The sequence below is a fragment of the Felis catus genome, chromosome C1 (genome assembly GCF_018350175.1).
Source record: "Felis catus isolate Fca126 chromosome C1, F.catus_Fca126_mat1.0, whole genome shotgun sequence".
Taxonomy (NCBI): domain Eukaryota; kingdom Metazoa; phylum Chordata; class Mammalia; order Carnivora; family Felidae; genus Felis; species Felis catus.
Window position 1 is genome coordinate 207,901,989 of NC_058375.1, and position 24,941 is coordinate 207,926,929.

The following is a 24,941-nucleotide window of genomic DNA, read 5'->3' on the forward strand; positions in this document are numbered from 1 at the left end:
GGTGGCCATGCCAGCCTTAAGGATTTAGGGAAATTTAGACCAGTATAAATGGAAATAAGGTGAAGCTTGTTCCTTTGATTTCTTAAACAGCTTTTGAAAGGTTCTCTTTTAAAAACGTTTTCATGCAAGTTCATAAGGATGCTTTGGGGGGAGAAGCTTTCAAGTTTTGACAGTTTATAAGAAATTAAGATGACATTTCCAAAATAGTTCTTAAAAATAAATTCCGAAGTTGTTGGGGCTATTATATTTTAAAAGGTTGTATGCAATGAAAACTTAAAAGATTGTTTCCAGAATGAAATATTTTGGTAACATCTGAGTAGATTGCTCTTTGAGCCAAGTAAAACTGAATGCTAAGTAGAAGAGGAAGCCCCTGGATGAGCTTCCAAGAAAGATGTAAAGAGACTCTTTAGCTCTATAAATAGAGTGTACTTTGACATACAGCAATTATGCATACTGGATTATGGAGTGGGTAAAAAGCACAATGATATGTCATGTAAACATGGAAGAGAGTTAAACACAAGTGTTTTTGCAAGGTCTTAAGTACCTGCTATGGAATTTAAAACATCTTTAGAAAATGATGTATCCACAGAATTTGCATGTTTCATAGCCGACTGGCTGTGAAATCCTCCATTGGTGCTGAGGTCATCTCTAGACCCCTGTATTCGAAGCACAGAAGAGATTAATGGGAATCGCCACATTTCAACATTGTAAACCCACATATGCCTTCTTTGTTACACTTTCAGTTCGACGATATTTGATCTGATCTTTTATATTCCAGCAAAGGTCTTCTGCCAAAGCAAGCAATGAAAATGAATACAGTCACAACCATACTCTTAGTCACATTTTGACTTATGTGGTTTTTTTTTTTTTTTTTTTTTTTTTTACTATCTTTTAGCTATAAACTGGTTGGAATGGCTACTGCTGTTTTATGGATGATACTCTAGATTATCATGAGTTATCTTACGTATATTACTATTACTAAAAGCTAATTCCAAATACTTATTATGTACCAGTCTCTAGGCCTAGTGTTTTCTACTAGAGAATTTAATCCTCCTAAGAATCCTGTAATGTAGGAATTCTATCCGATTCTATAAATAAGAAAGCAGAGGTTTAAAGAGGCTGGATAGACACGCCTGGGTGGCTTAGTCAGTTGAATGTCTGACTTCAGCTCAGGTCATGATCTCACAGTCTGTGAGTTCCAGCCCTGCACCAGGATTTCTGCTGTCAATGCAGAGCTCGCTTCAGATCCTCTGTCCCTCCCCCCGCCCCTCCCCCACCCACATTCTCTCTCTTAAAAATCAATAAACACTAAAAAAAAAAAAAAAAAGACACTGGATGACTTATCGAAGGTTACATTGTTAGTAACTGATGTCGCTACTATTTACACAAGGTCTTCCTCTAAAGAGCATTCCAAAGGCCTAGCTCCTAACCGCGAGAGAGTAATATCTTGCATTCACATGGCCTGTTGTGTGACCACGACGGTGGCTCAGTGGAGGAGGGAGGACAAACAGGCCACTCCTGGGGTGTGACTGAGGCCCCCCGCTACCCTAACACCAGGTGGTCGCAAAGCCCGTGCGGAAAGGTGGCAGGGGGAGAGGGTGTGCACTGAGGATGGGGCCGTGCACGCAACAGAGGAACCTGGTAAAAACTGGACAGAACTGGGGGGTGATACAGAGAAGAGAGGACAGTGAAACCCAAATGTCGACTACGTGGATGAGGCAGAAGGCTCCAGGGACCAATCCGGAACAAAGGAGACTGACGTGGACGTCTCAAAATAGCTAGCAGCAGTGTTCTGTTTGCTCACGGGTGGGGGAAGATGGCTATCCAGGGCAAAAAGTGGGTGAACTCTTGATTAAAATGCACATTTGAAATATTCTGTAAACTTACTTGATTGGATGTGTTGATGGTAAAAGGATATAAGTCCTTCAGGTAAATCCTTGGCATATTGTCCAGAAGCATGCCATACAGGGGCATGTATAGACTTGCTATCTGGGCTTGTTTCTCCTAGGTGGGAAGGTGGCCGAGAGAAATGATTCGCATAAAAATCAATAGACTGTAGGTTTGATATGCATTTAATGCAGTGAGCCATGAAATGGTGTTTAGGGAAGAGAGAAAAGAAAATCACTCACGGGTTCTCTGTATCGATCATCAAAGGAATGCTTAGCCATTAGATTTTTTAGGACAGCTAAAGCTGAGTGCCTGATGTCCTGGTCTTCTTGCAGGGCAAAGCCAACTTCTCGAAGTAGAATTCCAATTAAGAAGTGTTTGCGGCAAAATTCATTCGTGACCGAATATTCAGGCATATCTTTGGGAGGAGAATAAAGCGGGCATGTGATTGAAAGTCAAACGATCACTCTATAATCGAGAAAGGTTTATCCAACCACCACCAACCTCTCTCACTACCGGGGAGGGGTTCAGTAACGCAGTCTCGCTACAGAGAGGAGAAATGAGGAAGAGTATACTGCTACCAATAGTCAAATTCCATGAGTAGCGTGTCTACAGTGTCACAGGAGCTTAGAGGAGAAGAGCTCACTCTCTGTCTGGAAGAATCAGGAGACGTCACAGGCAGGAAGATGTTGAGAGGGGCCTTGGAGGCTGCTGAAGGTCGGAGGTGCAGGGGGCCCAGAGCCAGTGGAGGTGGTGGTGGGGGGGGTGTGGGTGGAAGAGAAGAGGTTGGGAGGACAAAGGTTCCATGGCACAGATTTCTGAAGACCACAGTGTGTCAGTGTGTGGGAAACACAGGTTGGGGGATGCCAGTCAGCACAGCAGCCAAGGAGGGGGGGGACTGAGACTTGAGGGGCACTTGGGGCTGGGTGATGGAGAGACCAAAGCACACATTTTTTTAGCTGGCACCTGGGATCCTCCACTTGGCACTGAATTCTGTAGCAAGTGTGAAGTCACCAATGGCATTGAGATCGGTGGCCTGATCAGACCTGTGCTTATTCATTTGTTCACATGGTGACAGGACATAAATGAGTTATTCTGTGGGGGAAATGTGGGGAGCGGGCTATAATACCGGAGGCTCAGCCACAAGGCAGGGAGCGAAGAAGTGAGATGTGTCTGGGATGGAACAGAAGGACCCGAGTTGTAGAAGAAAAATTACCAGGGTAAGTTGACTGAAGGACGTGAAGGAGCAAGGAGAGGGAAACCAAACGGGGCTGCAAAATTTTGTGCCTGAATCAGGGAGAAATTGGAACGTCACAATTTCCAGTAAGAGTTGTCCAATGTCCTTCCTAAATGTAACTGTTAACAACAGGACCAGCACCCATTTCTGGAACATGTACTGAGCGCCAACACTAGGCTAAGCACCGTAGAGGTGTTATGTCTATGAATCCTCGCGATTACCCGTTAGATGTAATGATCTCTTGGAATATTCCAGTCCATAATTGACTAGGGGCAAATTAAACATAAGGAGTTTTGTAGTCCATGAAAATGCCACTGGATGTGGAAAAGCAGGGAATGGGAGGGTCAGGAGATAGAGGTCCAAGGGCTTAGTTAGGTTAAAAATATTTCTCCATGTCGGGGCGCCTGGGTGGCGCAGTCGGTTAAGCATCCGACTTCAGCCAGGTCACGATCTCGCGGTCCGTGAGTTTGAGCCCCACGTCAGGCTCTGGGCTGATGGCTCAGAGCCTGGAGCCTGTTTCCGATTCTGTGTCTCCCACTCTCTCTGCCCCTCCCCCGTTCATGCTCTGTCTCTCTCTGTCCCAAAAATAAAATAAAACGTTGAAAAAAAATTTTTAAAAAAATAAAAAAAAAAAAGAATATTTCTCCACGAAATAGTGAGTACTCGTGAGGGGCCAGAAGTGGAACAAAACTTTGTAATTGCCAACCTAAAACTAGAGAAAAGTTTTGCCCAGACTATTTTAAGTTATGAACCTAATTCAAGCAAAAATAATAATCAACCTCAATATAGAGAAACTGAAAAACCAGGCTGCGGTGCGTTGACAGAAATATATAATGCTAGTTATACTGAACAAACATGTTATGACATGTATCAAGGAATTTTATTTATGAGGTACCCTAAGAAAATTTCAGATGATTTGGGAAATTAAAAAAAAATGTCAAACTCTGGAGAATAAACAATGAAAGAATTCAAGTTGGGGAAGCATTTAATTATCTGTGGCAAGAGAACAGTTTAGTCAGCTTGTTGACAACTTTGTATGATATTAAACACAGGACTATTTTTGGCATCCGGAAATGGCATCTGGAAATTTGTGGTATCTATACCAATCAATATTATCAGATTATGATGTACTTATTGTTGCTTAGAGAATCTAATATAAAACATAATTATTTACCTGATGCATGTAACTCTTGAGTTGATTCTGAAGGCGTCAAGGGATCTGGATTTAATATAAATAAACAAATAAGTTAAGATATACACATACATACACGTTATATTCATGAACTATGGGTAATTTATACTGAAAAACTGTATTATCCTAAAACCTAAGTGAGCCTCCTCAAAAAAGCTTTATGTTTGAAGACAAATACCAGAGGTTGGTTGTTTCCTTATAAAGGAATGTCATGAACAGAGTTATTTTCATTCCTGGCCTTTTACTTGAACACTTACTTTTCTACCAGAAATCCGCATGCAATGAAACATGTATTTTTTTATGTTCACCGTTGATAATATCACATCTACAAGGAGACTATGAGGCCTCTTCCTGAGTTACAGATCAACAGTAAACAACTGGGATCAAAAGGGTACAATAGGTTTGCTTTTCTCGAGTATCTTAACCAGCCTGTCTAACCCAATAATAAGTTGGCAATAGTTTATAAAAAAATAAAAAGGAATACAAAACAAACCAAAAGGCGAAAAATGTTATTGTCCAAGATGACATTTCTACCTCTTTTTCTACGAAGGCATTTAGACTAAATATACTTCATAAATTAGGAAAGAAAGGGATAATGTTATAGCTTTTATTTAAGATTGAAATGACAAAACGTTTACAGGCTTGACAATGTATTTTATTTTCCCTCCAAAATATTAGTTTTGTGTGATACATACAGTATAAGCTACAATACATGTAAGGAGGCTCTTTACCATCCTTTTTTTCTGCTTTCCATGAATATCAAAACTGCTCCTTGTGGATAATTTACTCACTGCTTAGAAGGAAGGTCTTTCTTTCTTTCTTTCCTTCCTTCCTTCCTCCCTCTCTTTCTGCCTTCCCTCCCTCCCTCCCTCCCTCTTTTCCTCCTTCCTTTCATTCTTGAAGTACAGTTGACTATAACATTATATTGATTTCAGGTGTACAACATAATGATTCACTATTGATGCAGGGTGAAGTCGAAGCAGAGTATTTTAAGTTCTTAAATCATTTTAATGGTTTCTTTGCATCCTGGTATTTGACTGTCTTCTGATAGCTAGATGTGTGATGATCATCTTGGTATCTATGTATATTGGTATAGATGCAATACATTAATAAAAGTTATACACGAAAAGATTTTCGGTGGACCACTTATGCTATAGTAAGTATAGAAATGGGAAGCAACTGTCTCCACCTCCTTCTAATCCAGAGGTACCAAGTATTTACAATGGTGCCCCCCTTCCCGCTTTCCTCCCTCTTTCCTTCCTTCCTTCCTTCCTTCCTTCCTTCCTTCCTTCCTTCCTTCCTTCCTCGTTTTCAAGGCAACAAGTTTTTTTTTTTTGTATAAAACTCATTTTGAGGAACTGCATTTTAACACCACTACACACACTAATTGATAACTCCAAGTGAATTTGTACTCACAAAGTATAACTTCTCTCCCCCCTTAATTTTGAGCCTTTCAAAATCAAAGGAGAGTTCTCTTTTGGAGCCAGTAGAGTCAAAGTATTGTTGTAGGTTAAAATTCTTTGATTTATGTTCACCGATTTTATAATTTTGTTGGCTTTCTCTTTAATGAAAAAGGAAATCTAGACAAAAACTGAGAAATATGGAGCCACATTCTTCACCACGTGACACCAACTTCTTGGTGTCTTCACCTGATTACCTGGGTCTAATGCCCGTGTAACAGCTTCAGGGGAGATCAAGACCGAGGAAACAGGAAAACAACAACACACAAAGGTCGCGCAAACGAACTTATACGAGGGTTCACTTTGCAGGCACTGATGAGCATTCTGGGAGTTATTACCTGGAATGTTTGCTGATCTTATGGGGAGACACAAAGGAATAAAGTGCTCATGCTGACATACTTCTTGAAGAAAATCAAATTTATACTGGCATAAGGTCTGAAAAAAAAAGCAAACCGAATGATTATTATTTATACACCAAGAGGGTTAAGAAAAAAAATCTGCACTTGAATCTTATATCTAAAAAGAAGATGTAGTTAAATTTTGTGTGACCACCAGGTAATTGTTAAGTTGACAGGCTTTTGTCCCCCTGAAGTGGTAAATAGAGTAGGACTCCCTTTATGTGAATTTTTTTAATGTTTAATGTTTAATGGCCCATGAGGGAGGAGCAGAGAGAGAGGGAGACACAGAATCCAAAGCAGGCTCCAAGTTCTGAGCTGTCAGCACAGAGCCCCATGTAGGGCTCGAACCCACGAACAGAGAGATCATAACCTGAGCCCAAGTCGGATGCTTAACAGATTGAGCCAGCCAGGTGCCCCTGGACTCCCTAAATTTGGAGATCGGTCAAGGCCTCCTTAGGAAATGATCCCTTTTGTAACCCATATTGAGCCGCTGTGAGATCCAATTCTGTGCAGTGTGCATTTTCCACTTCTTTTGGCTTCTGTCAGAACGTGTTTATTCTGAAAGGAATTGTACGTCACCACATGCACAGAGCTCTAAAACCACAGTCAGCTCATAGGACAGTTCCCTGTGATCACCTCTTGGGATCCAGCGCTAAAGACATCAATGGGGCATGTGATCCAAGACTAGACTTTCTCTGCAGGCCCTTTGTTCTCAGACTGAGTTACTGAAATTCGTCTTTTTCCTGCCTTGCAAACAGGCCTATCTTCTCAATGATATTTTGATTAGGACAGTAATAAATGGATTTAGACATGGTCTAAGACAGCTTTATACATGTGTTAAAAACAATCACATAAGAAGGAACAATTAGCACATTCATAAATATTCTATTTTCACTGACATGCAGACGAAGTAATCAATTTTTAAGACTCAGTTGGGTTGTGTTCACTAATACCAGCTAACAAAATAAAACATATTCCATTTGCTCAGATTATTTTAGAATTCTATTTTGTGGCAATTTTGGTTAATAATTTAAAATACTGTCGTTTCAAACGAGAATAGTGCTTGACTTAACCCTTTGCATCAAAGTGAACAGGAGCATAATTAAATTGTATGTTAATTATTTTTCAATGAGTATGTTCTGTTTTCTCTCTAAAAGAGTACATAATTAAGGTCTCCTTGAATTATACCTAAAAGGATATTCTGCGAATTTCATGCATAATTGGGGCACTAACAAAGAATATTCTTTCAAAAAATATTTACAGAGGAAACTGGATTCTCAAAACCCAAATGGCATAGAATCATGTAACTCCCCTAGTCAAAAGTAAATCTCCACTGCCCTCAAAATAATATTCAGATTCCTAAGCGTGGCATGAAAGGATATAAGAAGATCATTATTTACTTTTGGCCTCTCTAGATTTGTTATTCTTTCCCAGTACCAAGATAATTACCCCTTGGGGACTTTCCTTCTTCCTAATGGGCAAAGGTTACTGGGGAACTATTAACTCAGGTGCCCTGTCTTCCTTCCTTAAGAGGCAGGCATGTGACCCAAAGCGGGTTGGTCACACACTTCCTCTCTGGAATGTAAATCTTAAGCCGAGTGTTAAGAGAAAGAAAATGGTCCCAATGTATTTTTTAAGCAGTAGCAGAGCTTGGCCCATGGTTCCTCCTTTGCAATGACTCTTGTGCCCTAGTCCCTGCTCTTTCTCAAGCCCAGCTTTCCATCTCTTTCTTTCACTGATGTCATTGCTCTTCTAATACTCCCCCGTTGCTCAAACTGGCGTAAGTTTCTGTTGCTTGCAACCCAGAGAATCTTAACTGGTACAGCTTTCATGATCTCACCCATGTCCAGTCTTATTTTCCCCCAGCTTATGCCCATCTGTAGCTCAATGGTTCTCAAACTTGAGAGTACCTAAGAATCACCTGAAAGCCTTATTGGAATACAGGTTTCTGGGCTCCACCTGTCACAGTCAGTTCTCAGCTCACTGGTCTGGGAACCACACTTGGAGAATCACTGCTCTCCAGCCTATCTCTCGACACATCCTCCCTATTTAGGAAGAGGGGGTCAACTGTCCTATTTTGCCCCAGACTGAACAATTTCAGAAAAGTGAGACATTCAGTGCTAAAACCAAGGCAGTCAAGCAAACTGGGCTGTAAGAACTGTGGCTGAAAGGAATCCCTCCTTTCACCACCCACCGGAAATAGGAGTGAAACATAACACATTCATGTTCACACTCCACATGCCACAGCCTCCCCATTAAGAAAGGACTTGGGAGCCTAACTCAGATGAACCATTTTAAAAGGCTCCCTCTCACTGGGATAGACATTATTTTTTGATGTGGAGAATGCACAGGCTAAGGTTTTAGGCAGCCAGACACAGAGACTAGTTTATTTATTTATAACTCAATGGTTTAGAAAGCAATCCCGCCTGCACTTGGCTCTTACCTTGAGATCACCAGAGGAGAACATGCTGATGTAATTGTTAACCATCTTAAATACAAAGCCCCGGTCCATAAATGTAAAACAGCGCTAAAAAAATACAAAATTGTAAATTCAGATATTTTTACTTTAAAGATCGTTAAAGATTTTAGAAAAGATGAATAAATATATTGCAGTCAAATGATATTTAGCTAAATGTGTTGTGTAATAAATGTTTAAAAAAACTCGACACCATATTTAGGCATTCACCCACGTATGGCAACTAATTAGAACACTAGATAGAGTGCGCACACCAGAAAGTTACAAACTTTTCTTTGTCAACTTTATTTGAACAGCACTTAGAGTTCTGCAGTGAAATATCATAGCCCTTTCCTTTCCTTTCTATACAGAAGGTTTTAGCTTTTACTTGTCTATTCTTTAATCACTTAGTTCCATTTTGTTACCGTGTTTTAGTAATCTGACTCTGGGGTTTGTAGGGCGAAGGAAGATCCCTTGCGGCACAGCACTGGGTACGGAATAGGGGTGGCAGCGATGGGTCAGGAAAGCCTTTTTACCTTTCTGGCTTCCTTCAACAGAAGGTTGAAGGAAAGAAAACCTTTCTTTTCAGGCAAGGCAGCTTGACTTTGAAGAGTGAAGGTAAGAGACCCTGAGATTGCCATCTCTTCCTCTGTGGTCAAACTGTCTTCACTATAAGAAGGAGGGTCTTAAACAGCAGGTAGTTCTGGAGGAGGCAGGTGGACATTCCAAGTTGGAACAGCACGCTCTCTCCAAAAGACCAATGGCCATGTCACCAGTAACCAAGCAACAGCGGCCAAATAACCGTGCACAAGTGTGAAGTCGGAGGCACACACGGTGTTTCCTGATGCCGTATCTTGGGGAGGCGCTAATGCAGATTGCCACGTGGAGGTCATCACGGTGCGCGTGAGTTCAAGTCCGTCCATCCAAATGCATGTGAGAACGCCTACCACATGCGAAAACCTTTCAGCTGCTGCGCCACTGAGTGGGGAGGGCTTCGTTCTTGTCCAAAGAGCCCAGCGGAAGGTCTTCGCCTCGGTTCTGCACATCGTGGATCTCTTCCCAATTTTACGAACAAGTCTCTTTTCTCAGAAAAGGCTGGACATAAAATCCTGTCATAGGTAGTACACCAAGCGGGAGGTCTCCCACTGAAATACATCTGTGCATAAACAAGAGCTGTTTTCTCTAATAATGTTCTACCAATTGTTAAGTCGTTTGTATTTTTGTTTGGTTTGCCTTCGTTTTTTTTCGTAGTGATTTTTGAGGTTCCTACTCATTCATTACTGTGTCAGTATGTCGCCTCATTTATCTTTTCATTTTTAATCTGAATTTAAGTTCTTTCAATTACTCTCTAGTCACTAAAAAGGAAATGGCTCCCGTGTCCTACCATCTGCCAGTAGAGCAGTGACAAGAGGCAGACACGCAGCATAATCAAAGGCTCAGACGATGTAAAGCAGGAGGGGAGGGGGGAGGAAAAGAGGGGCTCTTGTGTCTTGTGCACCACGCAGGGTACCTGCGGGTGTGGCAAACCCAGAGAAATGTGGAGCTTTCTCCGGAGAAGACCTCTTGCTGTCTTTTTTGTGTTGGAAAGGGGTTTGGGTCCCATCGCACGGAGGAAGGAGGACCATCCAGTGTAACTGTGGGCTTGAGAAACATCTCAATAAAAAAGCAGGTGAAAAGAACCCTGGGGATGTCAGTGGGGAAGACACCAGGGCTCCTTGACTCGATGGAGGAGAGGATGGTGAGTCCTGTCACTGAACGTGGCAACTGACACCTCCCAGGGGCTACTGTGGTTATTCTGAAGAACAGACCTGATCGCTTTTGAAGGAGGTCAGGCTCCAGGACCAGAGAATGGGGAAGACGGGGAGAAGGCTGCGTTTGGGGTTTTCTGAGATTGAAGAATGACCTTCGATGTGGTAAGTCTGTCACGCTTTCCAAGGGGCAGTGAGAGAAAAAAGGGGGTCATTCCCAGGAAACAAGATCATCCGCATCAGCCTTCTGCCTGCAGAGAGCCCTCCTGAGGTCAGGCTTCATCAAGCAGCTCTCCTATCATGGGTCTCCCGTGTCTGGTCCACCCCAACGTCTGCTTCGCCCCGGGTACAGAAGCTCTTCTGCCTGTTGCTGAGGTCTAGAGGGGCCTCTCTCTGCTTCTGTTTTAAAATAATTTATAGTAACCTTTTATAGCAACAGAAAATAAATTTTCAGCGGGCTTTGGCAAACTACAGCCCAGGGGCCAAAACTGGCTCACTGTCTGCTTCTATAAATAAAGTTTTATTGGAACACAACCCCACTCAATCACTTCCCTATCATCTACGGTGAATGGTTTAGGGCTGTATTGTGTTCCAATAGCAAAGTTGAGTAGCTGTGTCAGAGACCGTACGTCCTGCTAAAAATTTTTAGTACTTAGCTGTTCACAAAAAAGAGTTTGCAGGTTCTTGATCTGGAGAACTTATAACCTACCAACATTTTCTCAGTTTCGTTTAGTAAACTAAAAGCTAAATATTCTAAACTACGTGCAAACACAGATTTTAATAAAAACAATATTTTATTTCACCGATTGTGAGGACAATGGCAATTTTAGTCTATAATTTGCTCAGTGAAGAGGATGAAGCCCTAAATCGGAAAACAAACCGGAGGAGTGTCCTTGCCTTTTTTTTATGTTCTTCAAGCCACTAGTCCTGCTATTTCCTCTTTCATCTTGGATACTTTCCTTTGCCCCTGTGCTCGACAGCAGCTTAGGTACGACCAACAGCAACTTTTGCATAGATGAGCTCTATGGAAAAGTGGGTGATGGGCCTTGAGGAGGGCACTTGTTGGGATGAGCACTGGGTGTTGTATGGAAACCAATTTGACAATCAATTATATTTAAAAAAAAAGTCATAGAGCGTTTAAGTCAAATAGAGTAAATACGAAGACTTTCCCCTTTGCAGAGACTCACCCATTTCTGTCGATGTTTACGGAGAAATATCACAGATGTTTCTTTAAAAAAATGTTTTTTTAACATTTATTTTCTTTTTTGAGAGACAGAGCATGAGCAGGGGAGGGGCAGAGAGAGAGAGAGGGAGATGCAGAATCTGAAGCAGGCTCCAGGCTCTGAGCTGTCAGCACAGAGCCCGATGCAGGACTCGAACCAACGAACTGTGAGATCGTGACCTGAGCCGGAGTCGGACGCTCAACCAACTGCGCCACCCAGGCGCCCCACAGATGTTTCTTTAAATATATTTTGCTACCAAACTAAAACGGGCTCCTATATTAGATGATTTCCAAAGTTGGCTGAAATAAAGCCATTAGGCAGCCACGTGGGTAAAGAGGCACGGCTGTCTGAGCAGGAAAATACAAATTACAAGGAACTTTCCCTTGCTCTCTCCTTGGTATCAGGCCTGCATCAGAAGAGTACTTAGATGGGTTCGCTCAGGTACGGTGGAGTTGTGACCCAGATTGGCAGTAAGAAGAAAAATTACAAAAGCTACACATGTATCCATGGACCCATTTGCATCCCATCTACTTTCAGGATGGAATACCCAGAGAATGTACAGGTCTTGGCTTAGTTGTTGCAAAAATCTTACTTTCCCATGATATGATATATCACAGAGGAAGGCACATTGTCCCCTAGGACATTTTTAAAAAATGTTTATTTATGTATTTATTTATGTGTTTATTTTAATTTTCTTTTAACGTTTATTTATTTTTGAGAGAGAGAGAGAGAGAGAGTGAGAGAGAGAGTGAGCGCACAAGCAGGGGAGGGGCAGAGAGAGAGAGAGGGGGAGACACAGAATCTGAAGCAGGCTCCGGGCCCCAGGCTGTCAGCACAGAGCCCGATGAGGGGCTCGGACCCACAAACTGTGACACCATGCCCTGAGCCAAAGTCAGACGCTTAACTGACTGAGCCACCCAGGCGCCCCTCACCTAGGACATTTTTATATGCCCACACCAGACATACTGCTCTCTCCATTCTTGGAAAACAATTTTGACACAGCTACGGTGTTACAATTATTTTTCAATTGTGAAATTCCAATGCCAACTAATCCGCAGTATTTGATCGCTGCTGTAAAATTTAATAACCAAAAGAAGTAGAAGTCACTTGAAGCCCAAAGTGAGCAGATCACTCTTATCAGATTTCCGGGAATATAAGAGATTAAGAAAAAATGTTTATTTATTTGTTTTGAGAGAGAGTGTGTTTGCACATGGGCGTGCAAGCATGTGGAGTAGGGGCGGAGAGAGAGGGAGATAGAGAATGCCAAACAGGCTGCAGGCTCACAACCTGCTGTGAGGTCCTGACCTGAGCTGAAATCAAGAGTCGGACCCTCTACCAACCGAGCCACCCAGGTGCCCCTATATGAGATTTACAATGCCAACAGCAGGAGCGGAGAAGCTGAAAGCTCAAAGTTCATCAGTTCATAGGCATTGTGCCAAATGACTACATTAAATTTTACATTCAAAAAATCATTCTGTCTCCTTTTCCCTTTTTCTCTCCTAGTTCAAAAGATTTCATCTGATAATCTTCACAAAAAGTTAAAAAAAAAGTCTTCTGTGTCAAGTAAATGCCATTAAAACTGAAACTTGAGGGGCACCTGGATGGCTCAGTCGGTTGAGCATCTGACTCTGGTTCAGGTCATGATGTCACGGTTCATGAGTTCGAGCCCCATGTCAGGCTTGGTGCAGACAGTGTAGAGCCTGCTTCGGATCTTCTGTTCCCCTCCCTCTGTCTGCCCCTGCCCCGCTCCTGCATGCACACACACATTCTCTCTCTCTCTCTCTCTCTCTCTCTCTCTCAAAAATAAACATTAACAAAAAAAAAACCCACTACAATTTGAAAACAATGCTTGCAGAATGGACTTTTATAATGTACAACATATTCAACTCTTTTCACTTATAAACTTCACCTAGGTATTGCTTTCGATTTGCAGTCCATGTAATCTATGTATCTTACAGACCATATTTGTTCATCTATTGCCAATCCATGCTTTTAGCCCACACATTTCACAAAACTACTGGGACCACCGTTGGCTTCTACTCCATGCTGTCCTTTTCAATCTTCGACAGTTTTTACTTGCTCCCAATTCTGACATTAGTTTACGTACAAGCAGCAACTTTTGGATGCATAAGCTCCAAGGAAAACATATTTATTCCAACAAGCACACAGCATTTAAGCCAAGGAAGACAGAGAAAGGGTCTTCCCCCTTTTAAAAGACTCGCTTAGCCATCGTTCTTTGCAATTTAGGGAAGAATATTACAGATGTTTTTTCAACATAATTTGCTTACAAATTGGACAATTTATCATTTTTTCCAAATTTCCTCTTCTACCAAGCACTTCAAATAACCTACTAGCATAGTAATAAACTTTATTCCTGTACATCTTAAAATGTGGTATAAAACTATAGTAATTTTTTCTCGACCCTCTTCATCCCTAATCTTGACCATGCCTTTTTTTTTCTGAAAGCAAGTAAAAAGCAAAAATAAGAAGCAAAATATTGGAGAAAACAGTGAATGTGAGATGAGACCAACTACAGTGTATAGTTTGAAATGATGTTTCATATATTTTTTTTTCAATGTTTTTTTATTTTATTTTTGGAACAGAGAGAGACAGAGCATGAACAGGGGAGGGGCAGAGAGAGAGGGAGACACAGAATCGGAAACAGGGATGTTTCATATATTAAAAACAGATTTTACTGGATTAAAATTCACCAAAGATGATTTGGAATAATTTTATGGCCTCTTGGCTTTATATTGTTAGTATTTATTTATAAATTCTCACACTTATGCAGTATATTCTTGTATCATAAAGATACAAGAAAAGTGGCTTCATCAAGGATATAATAGTCAATAGTTGGGCAAAAGAAGGAATAGAAGAAAAACATGTTTCTAGTTGAATGTATTATTTGTTAAATGATATACCATCCTTCTACATTAGCTTTGTTTTTTTTTCTTGACTAGCAGTTTTGCCTTCTCAGTTCAACCTGTAACCCAAAGAAATATAACTTTAGTACGATATATATGTGTATATATATACTGAGGTTAGAAAGTAGTTTCTCAATACTTAAATTGATCATTTTTAAAATGCGATTGGTGCATAATATTTTCGTCATGTATAAAAGAGCCTGGAGGTAATATAATAAAAATGCCAAATTACCCTAAGTTCCCAAAGCGGCTATTTGACATCATTAGTAGAGCTACAGGCAATCCAGAACATTACTCCAAGGGCAGAAATGCCCAAGAAAATATTGCCACATTGCAGCTTTTCCTTTAAAAATCTCACTTAAAAAATATTTAGAAATACTATGATTTGACAATACTCAAATGGATACTTTTATTGAAGCTTGGTTTTTCTTCTGGGACTCTAAATTGGAAAAAAATATTAATTTTTTTTTTTTTTACTTTGAGAGAGAGAGAGGGAAACAGTGTGTGAGCTGGGGAGGAGGAAGAGGGGGAGAGAGAGAGAGAGAGAGAGAAAATCCCAAGCAGGCTTCAGGCTCAGTGTGGAGCCCAATGTGGGGCTCGATCCCACAATCCTGGGACCATGACCTGAGCTGAAATCAAGAATTGGATGTTCAAATGACTGAACACCACCCCAAATCGAAACAAAATATTAAAAAGTAAGATATATAGATAAAAGTATTCATCTAATAGTGCTAAGTTTTGACTCTTTTATCATAAATGGAGATGTGAGTTGATTAACATTTAGAATATCTTGCATTCACTATCATGAAGGCTTGTATGGGACTGTGAACTTTTTTAACTGTACCTTAAGAAATCTGGCAACGCTTTGATTTGCCCTTCTTGTCTCTTCAAGTGCATCTTTGTACTTCCAAATCACGTGATCGCACAGGACCATTACAAGATTGTCCAATTCATTCTGGTAAGATTCGGGAAATCTTTGAGTCCGAGAAAGCTGGGGAAAGAATGGATCATTTCTTTATAATGTGGCATGTGGAATCCTAAGCCTGGAAAAAAAGAAACTGAAAGACTTCCTTCATTTTGTATATATGAAACAAAAAGTCCTTTTGAAAACTTGAGAGCAATTACAAAATAGGAACCCTTTTGATTTCAAGATTATAATTTCCATCATTTTCCCTTAACGCTCCCTTCTATCTTGGCCAATGATGTTTTTCACTTTTTAAAAAATTTTTTCTTAAGTTTATTTATTTATTTTGAAAGAGAGAGAGAGAGAGAAAGAGAGAGAGAGAGAGAGAGAGAGAGAGAGAGAGAGAGAGAGAACACAAGCAGGGGAGGGTCAGCGAGAAGGAGAGACAGAATCCCAAGCAGGCTCTGCAACATTAGTGCAGAGCCTGACGTGGGGCTTGAACTCAAAAATTGTGAGATCATGACCCGAGCCGAGATCAAGAGCTGGACAGTTAACCCACTGCACCACTCAGGTGGTCCTCACTTTTTCATTAAAAGGTAAATTATCTATTAATAGCAAACTATTCAAACAGTGTAGAAATGTAACATGTTCTATGACCTCTCACATCTTAATTCCCCCCCTTCCCTGTTAGAAAATAACTATAATAAATATTAGTCTAGATTTCCATTAACACGTAGTTTTCTATTTAATTCAAATCAATTATTTTGATTTTTTAAGATGAGGTATCCCCCAATAAACAACTATAAGAGATCAATGAATGAGTAACTGAATGAGTGCAGATACTGGTTTGAAATGTCCTCTAGTAAAGTCCCAGCTAGTCTTTTCTGAAAATATATTTCAGCTTTATTGACGTGTAACTGACATAGAAAACTGTAAGATGTTTAAAGTGCACACTGGTGCTTTGATACACATATACCACACGTATATCGTGAAAGATTCCTTCCATATAGTTAACTTATCCATCACCTCACATGTTTATTATTTTTTTTGTAAGAACATTTAAGTTTTACTCTGTGAGCATATTTCAATCATACAACACACTGTTATTAGCTATAATCACCAGGTTTTACATCAGCCTCTCCACCTTTATTCATCTCGTAACTTCAAGTTTGTACAAGCTCATCTTAAGGTCACGGTCCCAGGATATGCCACAGCAGGTGCCAGTGGGACCTCCCAGTTAAGAGACTTGCCACCAGACACAAAATGACTTGGCTCTGAGATTAGATAACATTCATTGACCTAAACTCTGTGGGTTCCTAACGGCTCTCCTCCGGTCCAGAAATCTTCTGCTCCTGTTGGACCTCCCGCACAGAAGGGGAAAGTTTCGAGCAGCTAAGTTTTCCCATCTAGCCATACTTCATGAATTCACATAGCCCTTCGCACGAGACAGGCAAGATTGATTCATCTTTATAAGCTGACTTTAAAATTAGCCTCACATTTTCACCATAGATAGAAACACAAAATTTAGAGTTAGACTGAACTCTATATACTTCTAAAATTCTCAGCACCCAGCCTTCCATGTGACGAGATTAAAAACCAAGGAGGATGAAGTTATAGGAATCACATGGAACAAACAAGAGGTTCGGCTGGCTTTTCCTTCCTCCTCCCTCCCTCCTTCTTTCCTTCCTTCCTTCCTTCCTTCCTTCCTTCCTTCCTTCCTTCCTTCTCCCTCCCTCCTTCCCTCCCTCTTCCTTTCTTCTTTTCTTTCTTTCTAAGACCAAGTTCTTAAGTGCTTATGTGCACTGGATTATTTTTAAATCCATTTACCAGGACACGGCTATATAGATATTTTGGGATAGTATGGTTACCCTCTATGTATATTTAACGCTTACTGTGGAAATCAAATTACATTAACAACAAATAAACATAAATTATTTAATCACATGGGAAGTTTTTCATTCTGCTCCATATACCTTGGGAAATAAACAATTCACCTACATGAAAACAACATTCTTTTTAAATAATCAAAGCACATCTGTAGATTTCCTCTTTTTCTTTTGTTAATCCTCTAAGATGCATTGTATACATCAGCACCAACATTTTCTTCACAGCACATGTGCTAACACCTTGGGCTTTGATATTCCCTCGGTTCTTCCCTCTTTTTGTCTACTTCTCTAACTCCTTGTGGCCTACTCCCACTCTTAACCCAAAGAAGTTCTGACAGGTAAATACGTGAGTAGTGTTCTTAATTGTTCTCCAGAAGTATATCCCAAAGGCTCAATTGAAATGGGAGAGTGTCTGCACTGGGAATCGTGGATTTCTGTCTCAGAATAGGGGGAGAAAAGAGGCAAAGGAATAGCACAGTCTGATCGTAAGCCAAAGAGCCAGAACACATTGGAGAGTCTGGGCTATCTATCGTATGGCATATGTCACCAGGGGCAGGCATAGAATGCACGGGCTGAAGTTCAGGCTCTTGGCAATTTTTTAGGAAAAGGAGGCTGGTGGGAAACAAAAGGTCAGCCAGTACCATGAACCTCTTGCTACTAGAGATCAGTGCAGAGAAGGCATCCATAAGTTCCTAGTGAACAGGAACTCACCTTTGTCAAGACCACATGTGGAGGTGCTGTCTGCCTCTCAGGGCACCAAACCAGATGCCTCTCCTGACTTCCTCAAATCTCCCACACTCCGTGATGACAAAAACTGTCTTAATGGTGGGGGAAGCCATTCATTTCACAATTAAAAAAAAAAGAAAGAAAGAAAGAAAAGACAACACAAAAAGTGTAAGAGGTGTGCATTGTGGATGCTTTTGAATGAAATGATGGTATCAGGTCTGTGATGAACGGAGATGGTTAGAAAACTCAAAGGTGATGCAGGGTGCCTGGGTGGCTCAGCTGGTGAAAGATCCAACTTCAGCTCAGATCATGATCTCACAGCTCATGAGTTCGGGCCTCATGCCGGGCTCTGTGCTGACAGCTCAGAGCCTGGAGCCTGCTTCAGATCCTGTGTGTGTGTGTGTGTGTGTGTGTGTGTGTGTGTGTGTGCGTCTGTGTCCCTCCCCTGCTCATGCTCTGTCTCTCTGTGTCTCTCAAAAATAAATAAACATTAAAAAAAATTAAAAAAAAAAAAGAGAACTTGAAGGTGATGGGCCCTTGAGAGGACACTGGAGGGTGGGGTAGCCCCTGAAGGTGACAATGAAAAAGAAACCTGAATCAGCGAAGATAAACGGTTAGACACGAGGGCATCGTCCATGATGAGTTCCTTTATTTTTAACTGTTCATAAGGGCATCTGTGACCTATCTGAGCAGATGAATACTGGTAGGAATGAAAGAGTTTTAGTCTAATCCGTTCTTCTCACAGGTGAGAAAATATGCTCTGAGATGCTAAGTGTCTTTTTGATCATCTACCCTATTAGTGATGGGGCAAGGACTGGAGTGGTGAGGTTTCCTAACTCCCAACACAGCTCAGTAACAGAGACATATGAATAATTCTTATCTCTACATTAGATTTTCTCTTCCTTCCAGACAGGAGGTTTTCATCACTGGAAGAGGGAGAGCAGACACAGCTGAAAACCAAATAGATGATCTAAGAGGTAAGTTAGGAAGCTCCGGAGACGATTAAGTGTCCAGCCAAGGCCGATCTGCTATGCTTAGGTCAAGCCATGGTTGGAGAGACCTGGAGTCTGGAAGCATGGATCTGGGTGGACGGCCCAAGGACGGGTGGCTACGCACACTTTCCTAAGTCCTCAGCCTTGGTACAAGTGCCCTACTTCCCCCGATTTAGAGATTGCATTTCTCCCAGGTGAAATGTCCTAGTGAAACCCAGCTATGAACTTGCTGGGCCTAATAAGGTATGAAAGAGAGTATACCCTAAGAAGCTGGAAGAGTTAGTTGGCATGTACCAAGCAGGAGCCACGGGAGTTCCTCTGGTCCCCAAGGGGGCCAGAAAGAAGAGTGAGTAAGTTAAAATTCATTGGCATTTTATCAGGACTTGAGTGAAGTGATACCTTTGGGTGGACCACTCATTGTTAGGATGGCTCTTAGCATCCTGGTGACGGCACATTCTAAGCAGTGTGAAAATGAGAATACTTGAGGTGTCCTGGCAGATGATAGAAGAAAGAATAAAGAGACAGAGGAAAATGGATACGTAAGAATGGACAGGTAGAGACCAGAAGATCCACTGGAGGATCAAGTTCTACAGGAACGTCCGCAAGTCACATCATTCACACCAAAGCCATCAAAAAGGTGGGACTGACATCTCTAAGAAGTTCAGTGGTCTCCCGCCTGCCGATGAGACAGGCAGTCACAGTGTTGGCTCACTAACGGTCATGGCGATGATGGTCCCCCAAATAACAGAGGCCAGGAGATTGTACTTAACCTCCAGGAGCCAGAAGGCCGCAATTACGGTAACAGATAGGAAGGCTGGAGAGCAGCCAAGGGGGCTTGACCCTCAGGTAGTTGTAGAGCTAGTTAAAAATATCGGCGTCCCTCTGGGAAAAACAGTAACCAACGATGGCAACACTTAATCTACCAAAAAGGCAGCTTCTCATCTCAGAAGATGACAACGTTTGCTCCAAAAAATATTTGCGATTCCTTTCTCTGCCTCTAGACCCGAGTCAGTTTTCAGATCTGGTACACACTGATCGAAGGGGAGACAGGGCCTCTACAAAAAGCCCCCTGCAATACTGCAGTTAAGCATATACTTTAATGATTCTATCAGCCCTTCTACAAAGGGCTCCACAGCCTTGGACTCAGGTGACTGCACTAGGGGGAGGGGAACACTCATGTATCTCGAGCACTATTTAATACAAGATCTGAGCTGATATTGGTATCTGAAGGCCAAAAGAATCATCACGCCCACCCTTGTTACAGTGGGAACTTCAAAGGAATCAATAAAAGAGTCCACGCTAAAATTCTGCTAATGTGGATCCACTGGTTTCAAAGATCCACCTGGCAGTCATTTATACATTTACCTGGTGCAAATGTATAATTGGTATTGACATAATTGGCATTTGGGCTGACCTCACACTGGATGCTTGGCCCGTGGTAAAAGGCCAAGTGGAAACCCCCAACACTGCCCCTTCCTGACCAAGAGTGTAAACAAAGACAATATCACTATTCACCGCCAGCTCCACCCCAAGCAATATTCTGATTTATTCTCTTGGTGGCAGAGGTGGGGGGGGGGGTTTACCTACTGTGAGAGTACAGAGAAATCTGTGTGGAACTCAGGAGATCAATCCACTTGAGTGCTTCTTGGTCCTCTTACCCAATTATAACTATGAATGATCTGTGTAGAGTATGATGACCAGAGGCTGAGACCGCTCTGGACCAGTCTGAATGAGGGCTTGGGTCACACCACAGAGAAGCCACCAAGACCTTCAGAGCTGCTGGCTGAGGGTGAGGGGAATCAAAGATGGGCACGGAGAGGATGGAGATGATGAGAATCATGTGGCGCCCTGAGACATACTGCCCTAACAGGAGCTTCCGGTGATCCCACTAGCCTCCCTCTTGTAAACTTCCTTTCAGGAAGCGAGGCCCATGGGAACGGCAGAAGGGCAGATTCAGGAGCATGTGCTATGCATGATACAAACCATGGACTATGGCAGCCACGGATGAGCACAGCTCAGATGTTCTTTCGAGACAAAATCTACCGGGAAGAGCGCCAAGCGCTCATGCCAAGCCCATGGTCTCCCAAGGCTCTCCAAGTTCATAACTGAGCTTGCAGAGATACCACAAGCAGAGCATCTGCCCCGCGCAGGACTCTTCTAAGGAACATTCTCCGCTCTCAGAATGCCCATTGGCCCAGCTAAAAACTTCTCACTGCAGAGCTCTTTCTGGCCAACCCTCTTTCCTTCCTTCTCCTTCCACAGGTGTCAGATCTTCCTGGTCTTGGTCTTCCTTCCTATCCTTTTGCACCTCTAATTCTGTCCTGGCATCTGCTTCTGAAGGACCTGTACTGACGCACACAATCGTTTCTCCCACTTAAAAAGCAACGGACACAGATCGCTAAGGTTCACAAAGCAAATAAAAATGGAACTAACGAGGGCGTATTCATCAGCACAATTGCTGGACTGTGTTGCGTTACCTATGTTCTTACCTGAATTTTATTTGTGTCAATCAAGTGCTGTGCCATTGATTTGAGGATAATTGCAAAGAAGAACCAAGAATGCTGTTAGGAAAAGAAAAGACAGCAAGAAATTTATTACGTGATAGTAAAATAACAATGATTTTGTCCTTTAAAACACGTAATGTTGTAAAGTCTTTATTTTAAAATGTGTTCTTTGAAACGAAATGAATCAGAACAATAAAATATCTCCATTAGGTTAGGACGATCTTTATCAAAATTCCAGTGGTGAAAGTAAATGCCAGACATTTCAGCAGCTTAATCATCTTAAAGAATGTTTGAACCAAAACAAGATACTGGTTTACTCGATGCGGCTGATTAGACAGCAATCTCATGAAATATTTATTCACGGAGTGTTCTATTTGTTTCAGTTACGCAAAACTAAACAAAACGTTTTATATTAAAATATATCAACGTGGGCCTCTCCTTAGCATTTCCAGGGCCAGAGGCAAAAGTAAAGATGAAAGCCACATGGCTAAACATCTACAAGTTTGAAGTCAAGCTAACAAAGTGTTAAATTAAGTGTGTTTGATTCCCCTAACTTCATGTCAAATAGAACTTCACGTCAACTTGGAGCGCTGGGCCAGAATGTGGGGGCACAGACAGAGCAGGTCCTTGGCCTAACCCCTCTGCTTGCCCAAGGTTCTGTCCCATACCGGGACGGACCACCTGCCCACATGGGACTGTCAAGCCTGCATAAGAGACTGCTGTCCACGAACTCTCTCCCACTTCAAACTGCTCCCTTAGTAGGTCTACAGTTTCCCTCAGGCATCAAGATCTCCCCTCTGAAGGGTGGACTTAGGAAACAGGCCCTCAGCGGGCCTAAGATTAAGCTGATAAGCCCTTAAGGTGGGAGGCTCCTGGGAATCCTTTTGGTCCAGAAGGGGAGGTAGGGGCTCCCAGTGGGCATTTCTCTCGGCTCCTCTCCCACCTCTTCCTCTGGAGAGGGGTGCAGCTGGAGAAGACCAAAACATGTCCTAGGATGAAGGTCCCCCTTTCTCGGGTCTAAGGGTCATACTTACCCCAGATACAAAAAGTGTATGTTGTATATGCACAGTTTAAAGACTATACCTCCCTGGTCCTTTTCCCCTTCCATTTTATCCACCACTGATAACAATTTTGAATTCTGTGCTAATTATTCCCTTGCTTTACTTCAAAGTTTTGCTACCAATAGTATACACTGAAGCACAATTTAGTTTTTGCCTGCCGCTGAACTCCACATAAACGGAATCATCCGGTGCGTATTGTCCGATGATTGCTTTTTTCATTCAAGAAATCCTGTCCTGAGGCCCATCTATGTTGACTCATTTAGCTGGAAGTCCATCACACACACAACCCCAATTTACTTCTCTGGTCTACCATCGAGGGGCATGTGAATTAGATCCACTTTAGGCTGGTACACACAACATTGCTAAGAGCTTCTGAGTCCACGGTCCTGACTCTAGACGTCTGACTGAGATGAGGGACAAAGGAGGTCTGTGTTCGAACAAGGCAGCTCTCGATTTACAAAGGGGTCGTTTCTTAGTAAACTTGATATTGGAAATGGAATTCATGTTGTCAGAAATAACAATACAAGGCACACTGTTAACATTCCCTTTCCCCATCGTCCAAAATGATATTTTTAACGATATGCCAAGTGTCCCTACATTTGCCTCTTAAGGTAGCTGAGGCCCATCAAGCTCTACCCTTTAGCAGTCTCGTCTGCCTCTGCTGTTTACCTTGAGGCCACCAGGACTAATGGAATTGGGCCTTTGGTCTCAGTTTCTGTCTGATAACAGAAGTCTGTAGGTACCACCTATTCTCTGTAGGTACCACCTATTCCTTTTTGCATTCTTACATCCCACTGCTTCTTATCTCCCGACACACCTTCTGGAAGGCATGGCCCAACATCACCAAAATCTCCTGCAGACGTAATTTCTCCGAACATTCCTGTGACCTTGTCTTTTAACTGAGCGCGGACTCTCCCTATAGAACCCTGCTTCTCTGGCAGGCACCTCTCCCCCCGCCACCCCCAGCACCCTGATACCACCCTCACTCCACCCCTGCTAGAGTGGATTCTCTCTTTACACAGCCATCAGGGTGCCCCTTTAAACTCAGGTCAGCTTGCATCACTCCCCTGCTCACAACCCTCTAAGGGCTCTCAAATTTGCCGAGTGGGAGCCAAAGCCCTTGCAGTGGCCCGCAAGGCCTTAGGCTACCTGCCAGCCACTGCTCCCCACTCCCGCCCTCCTCCTTTCTTCTTCGCTGACTTGGCTCCAGCCACACTGGCCTCTCTGCCATCCTTCTGGAACACCAGGCAGGCTGCTGCCTTGCGATTTTATACAGGAGTCCCCTCTACCTTTACTGTTCTCCAAGCACCCACGTGGCCAGTTCCCCAACTTCCTTTGCACTTTTTGCTCACGTATCCCCTTCTCCATGAGTTCTATCCTCACCATTCTATTTAAACTGCCAACCTCACTCTGTACCCCCAGCGTTCCCGATTCCCCTTACCTGCTGGATATTTTTTTTTCCCCCGTACCACTTCTCACCTTCTAACACACAATTTAATTATTTTGGTTCTGATGTCTGTAGTTGCTCATTTTCATCCCCCAGCCGAATGCAAGCTTCCCAAGGGCAGAGGTCTTCATTCTAACCTCTGATGTCTGCCCAATGCTAAGGCTGGTGCCTGTCCTGTGGGGGTGGGGCACGCGGAGCAGTTTTGTTGCGTAAACAGAATGAATATACTCACAAGACTAATTTAAACAAACTGCTTGGCCTAGAATAATTTGAGTTTAGGGAACTCATGTTGAGGTTTATTGATCCCACCTTCTCTTTCCAGCTACTTGCTGATCAATCATCCATCTGTCAAGCCATGATAGAGAATTAATTTAGCTGGGGACTAAATCCATGCTTCTATAATAATGTAGAGTTGTCTCTTTATAAGCTTCTCGCCGTCTTTTCTTTTTGCTTTTTTTAAAAAGTTTATTTATTTATTTTGATACAGAGAGAGAGACAACATGAGCAGGGGAGGGGCACAGAGAGAGGGAGAGAGAGAGAATCCCAAGCAGGCTCTGAACTGCCAGCAGGACTTAAACTCACGAACTGCAAGATGACGACCTGAGCCAAAACCAAGAGTTGGGTGTTCAACTGACTGAGCCAACCAGGAGCCCCACACCATCTCTTCTTTATGTACCACGAATGCATGTGTTTTTCAACATTCTAGGGTCAAACGGTGGTGGCTCTGTCCGCTTCCTGTCTGTTGTCAGTGTATTCATTAGGACAGCATTAACCCTTCTGTTGGTACATTTCCTCTTACTATCCCTAAAAACCCAACAAACTTTATTTTTGCTACAGTTAGCATTTTTGAGTGTTTCGGATTATTAACGGTCATTCGTTTTTGTCTTTAGGCCAAAG

At 42.3% G+C, this 24,941-nt stretch overlaps 1 protein-coding gene across 16 annotated transcripts in view; it reads right to left on the reverse strand.

The window, feature by feature from the left end:
- Positions 1 to 24,941, reverse strand: part of DOCK10 (dedicator of cytokinesis 10) — a 271,379-nt gene that overhangs the window by 38,895 nt on the left and 207,543 nt on the right. For all 16 annotated transcript variants that reach the window (XM_045034551.1, XM_023259740.2, XM_023259739.2 and 13 more), the window contains exons 27-34: positions 21,522 to 21,593; positions 15,369 to 15,515; positions 8,618 to 8,701; positions 6,115 to 6,211; positions 4,299 to 4,343; positions 2,130 to 2,305; positions 1,888 to 2,004; positions 545 to 656 (exon numbers count right to left, since the gene is read on the reverse strand). In XM_045034551.1, the coding sequence (XP_044890486.1) occupies positions 545 to 656; positions 1,888 to 2,004; positions 2,130 to 2,305; positions 4,299 to 4,343; positions 6,115 to 6,211; positions 8,618 to 8,701; positions 15,369 to 15,515; positions 21,522 to 21,593 (850 nt within the window). The remainder of the gene's footprint in view (positions 1 to 544; positions 657 to 1,887; positions 2,005 to 2,129; positions 2,306 to 4,298; positions 4,344 to 6,114; positions 6,212 to 8,617; positions 8,702 to 15,368; positions 15,516 to 21,521; positions 21,594 to 24,941) is intronic.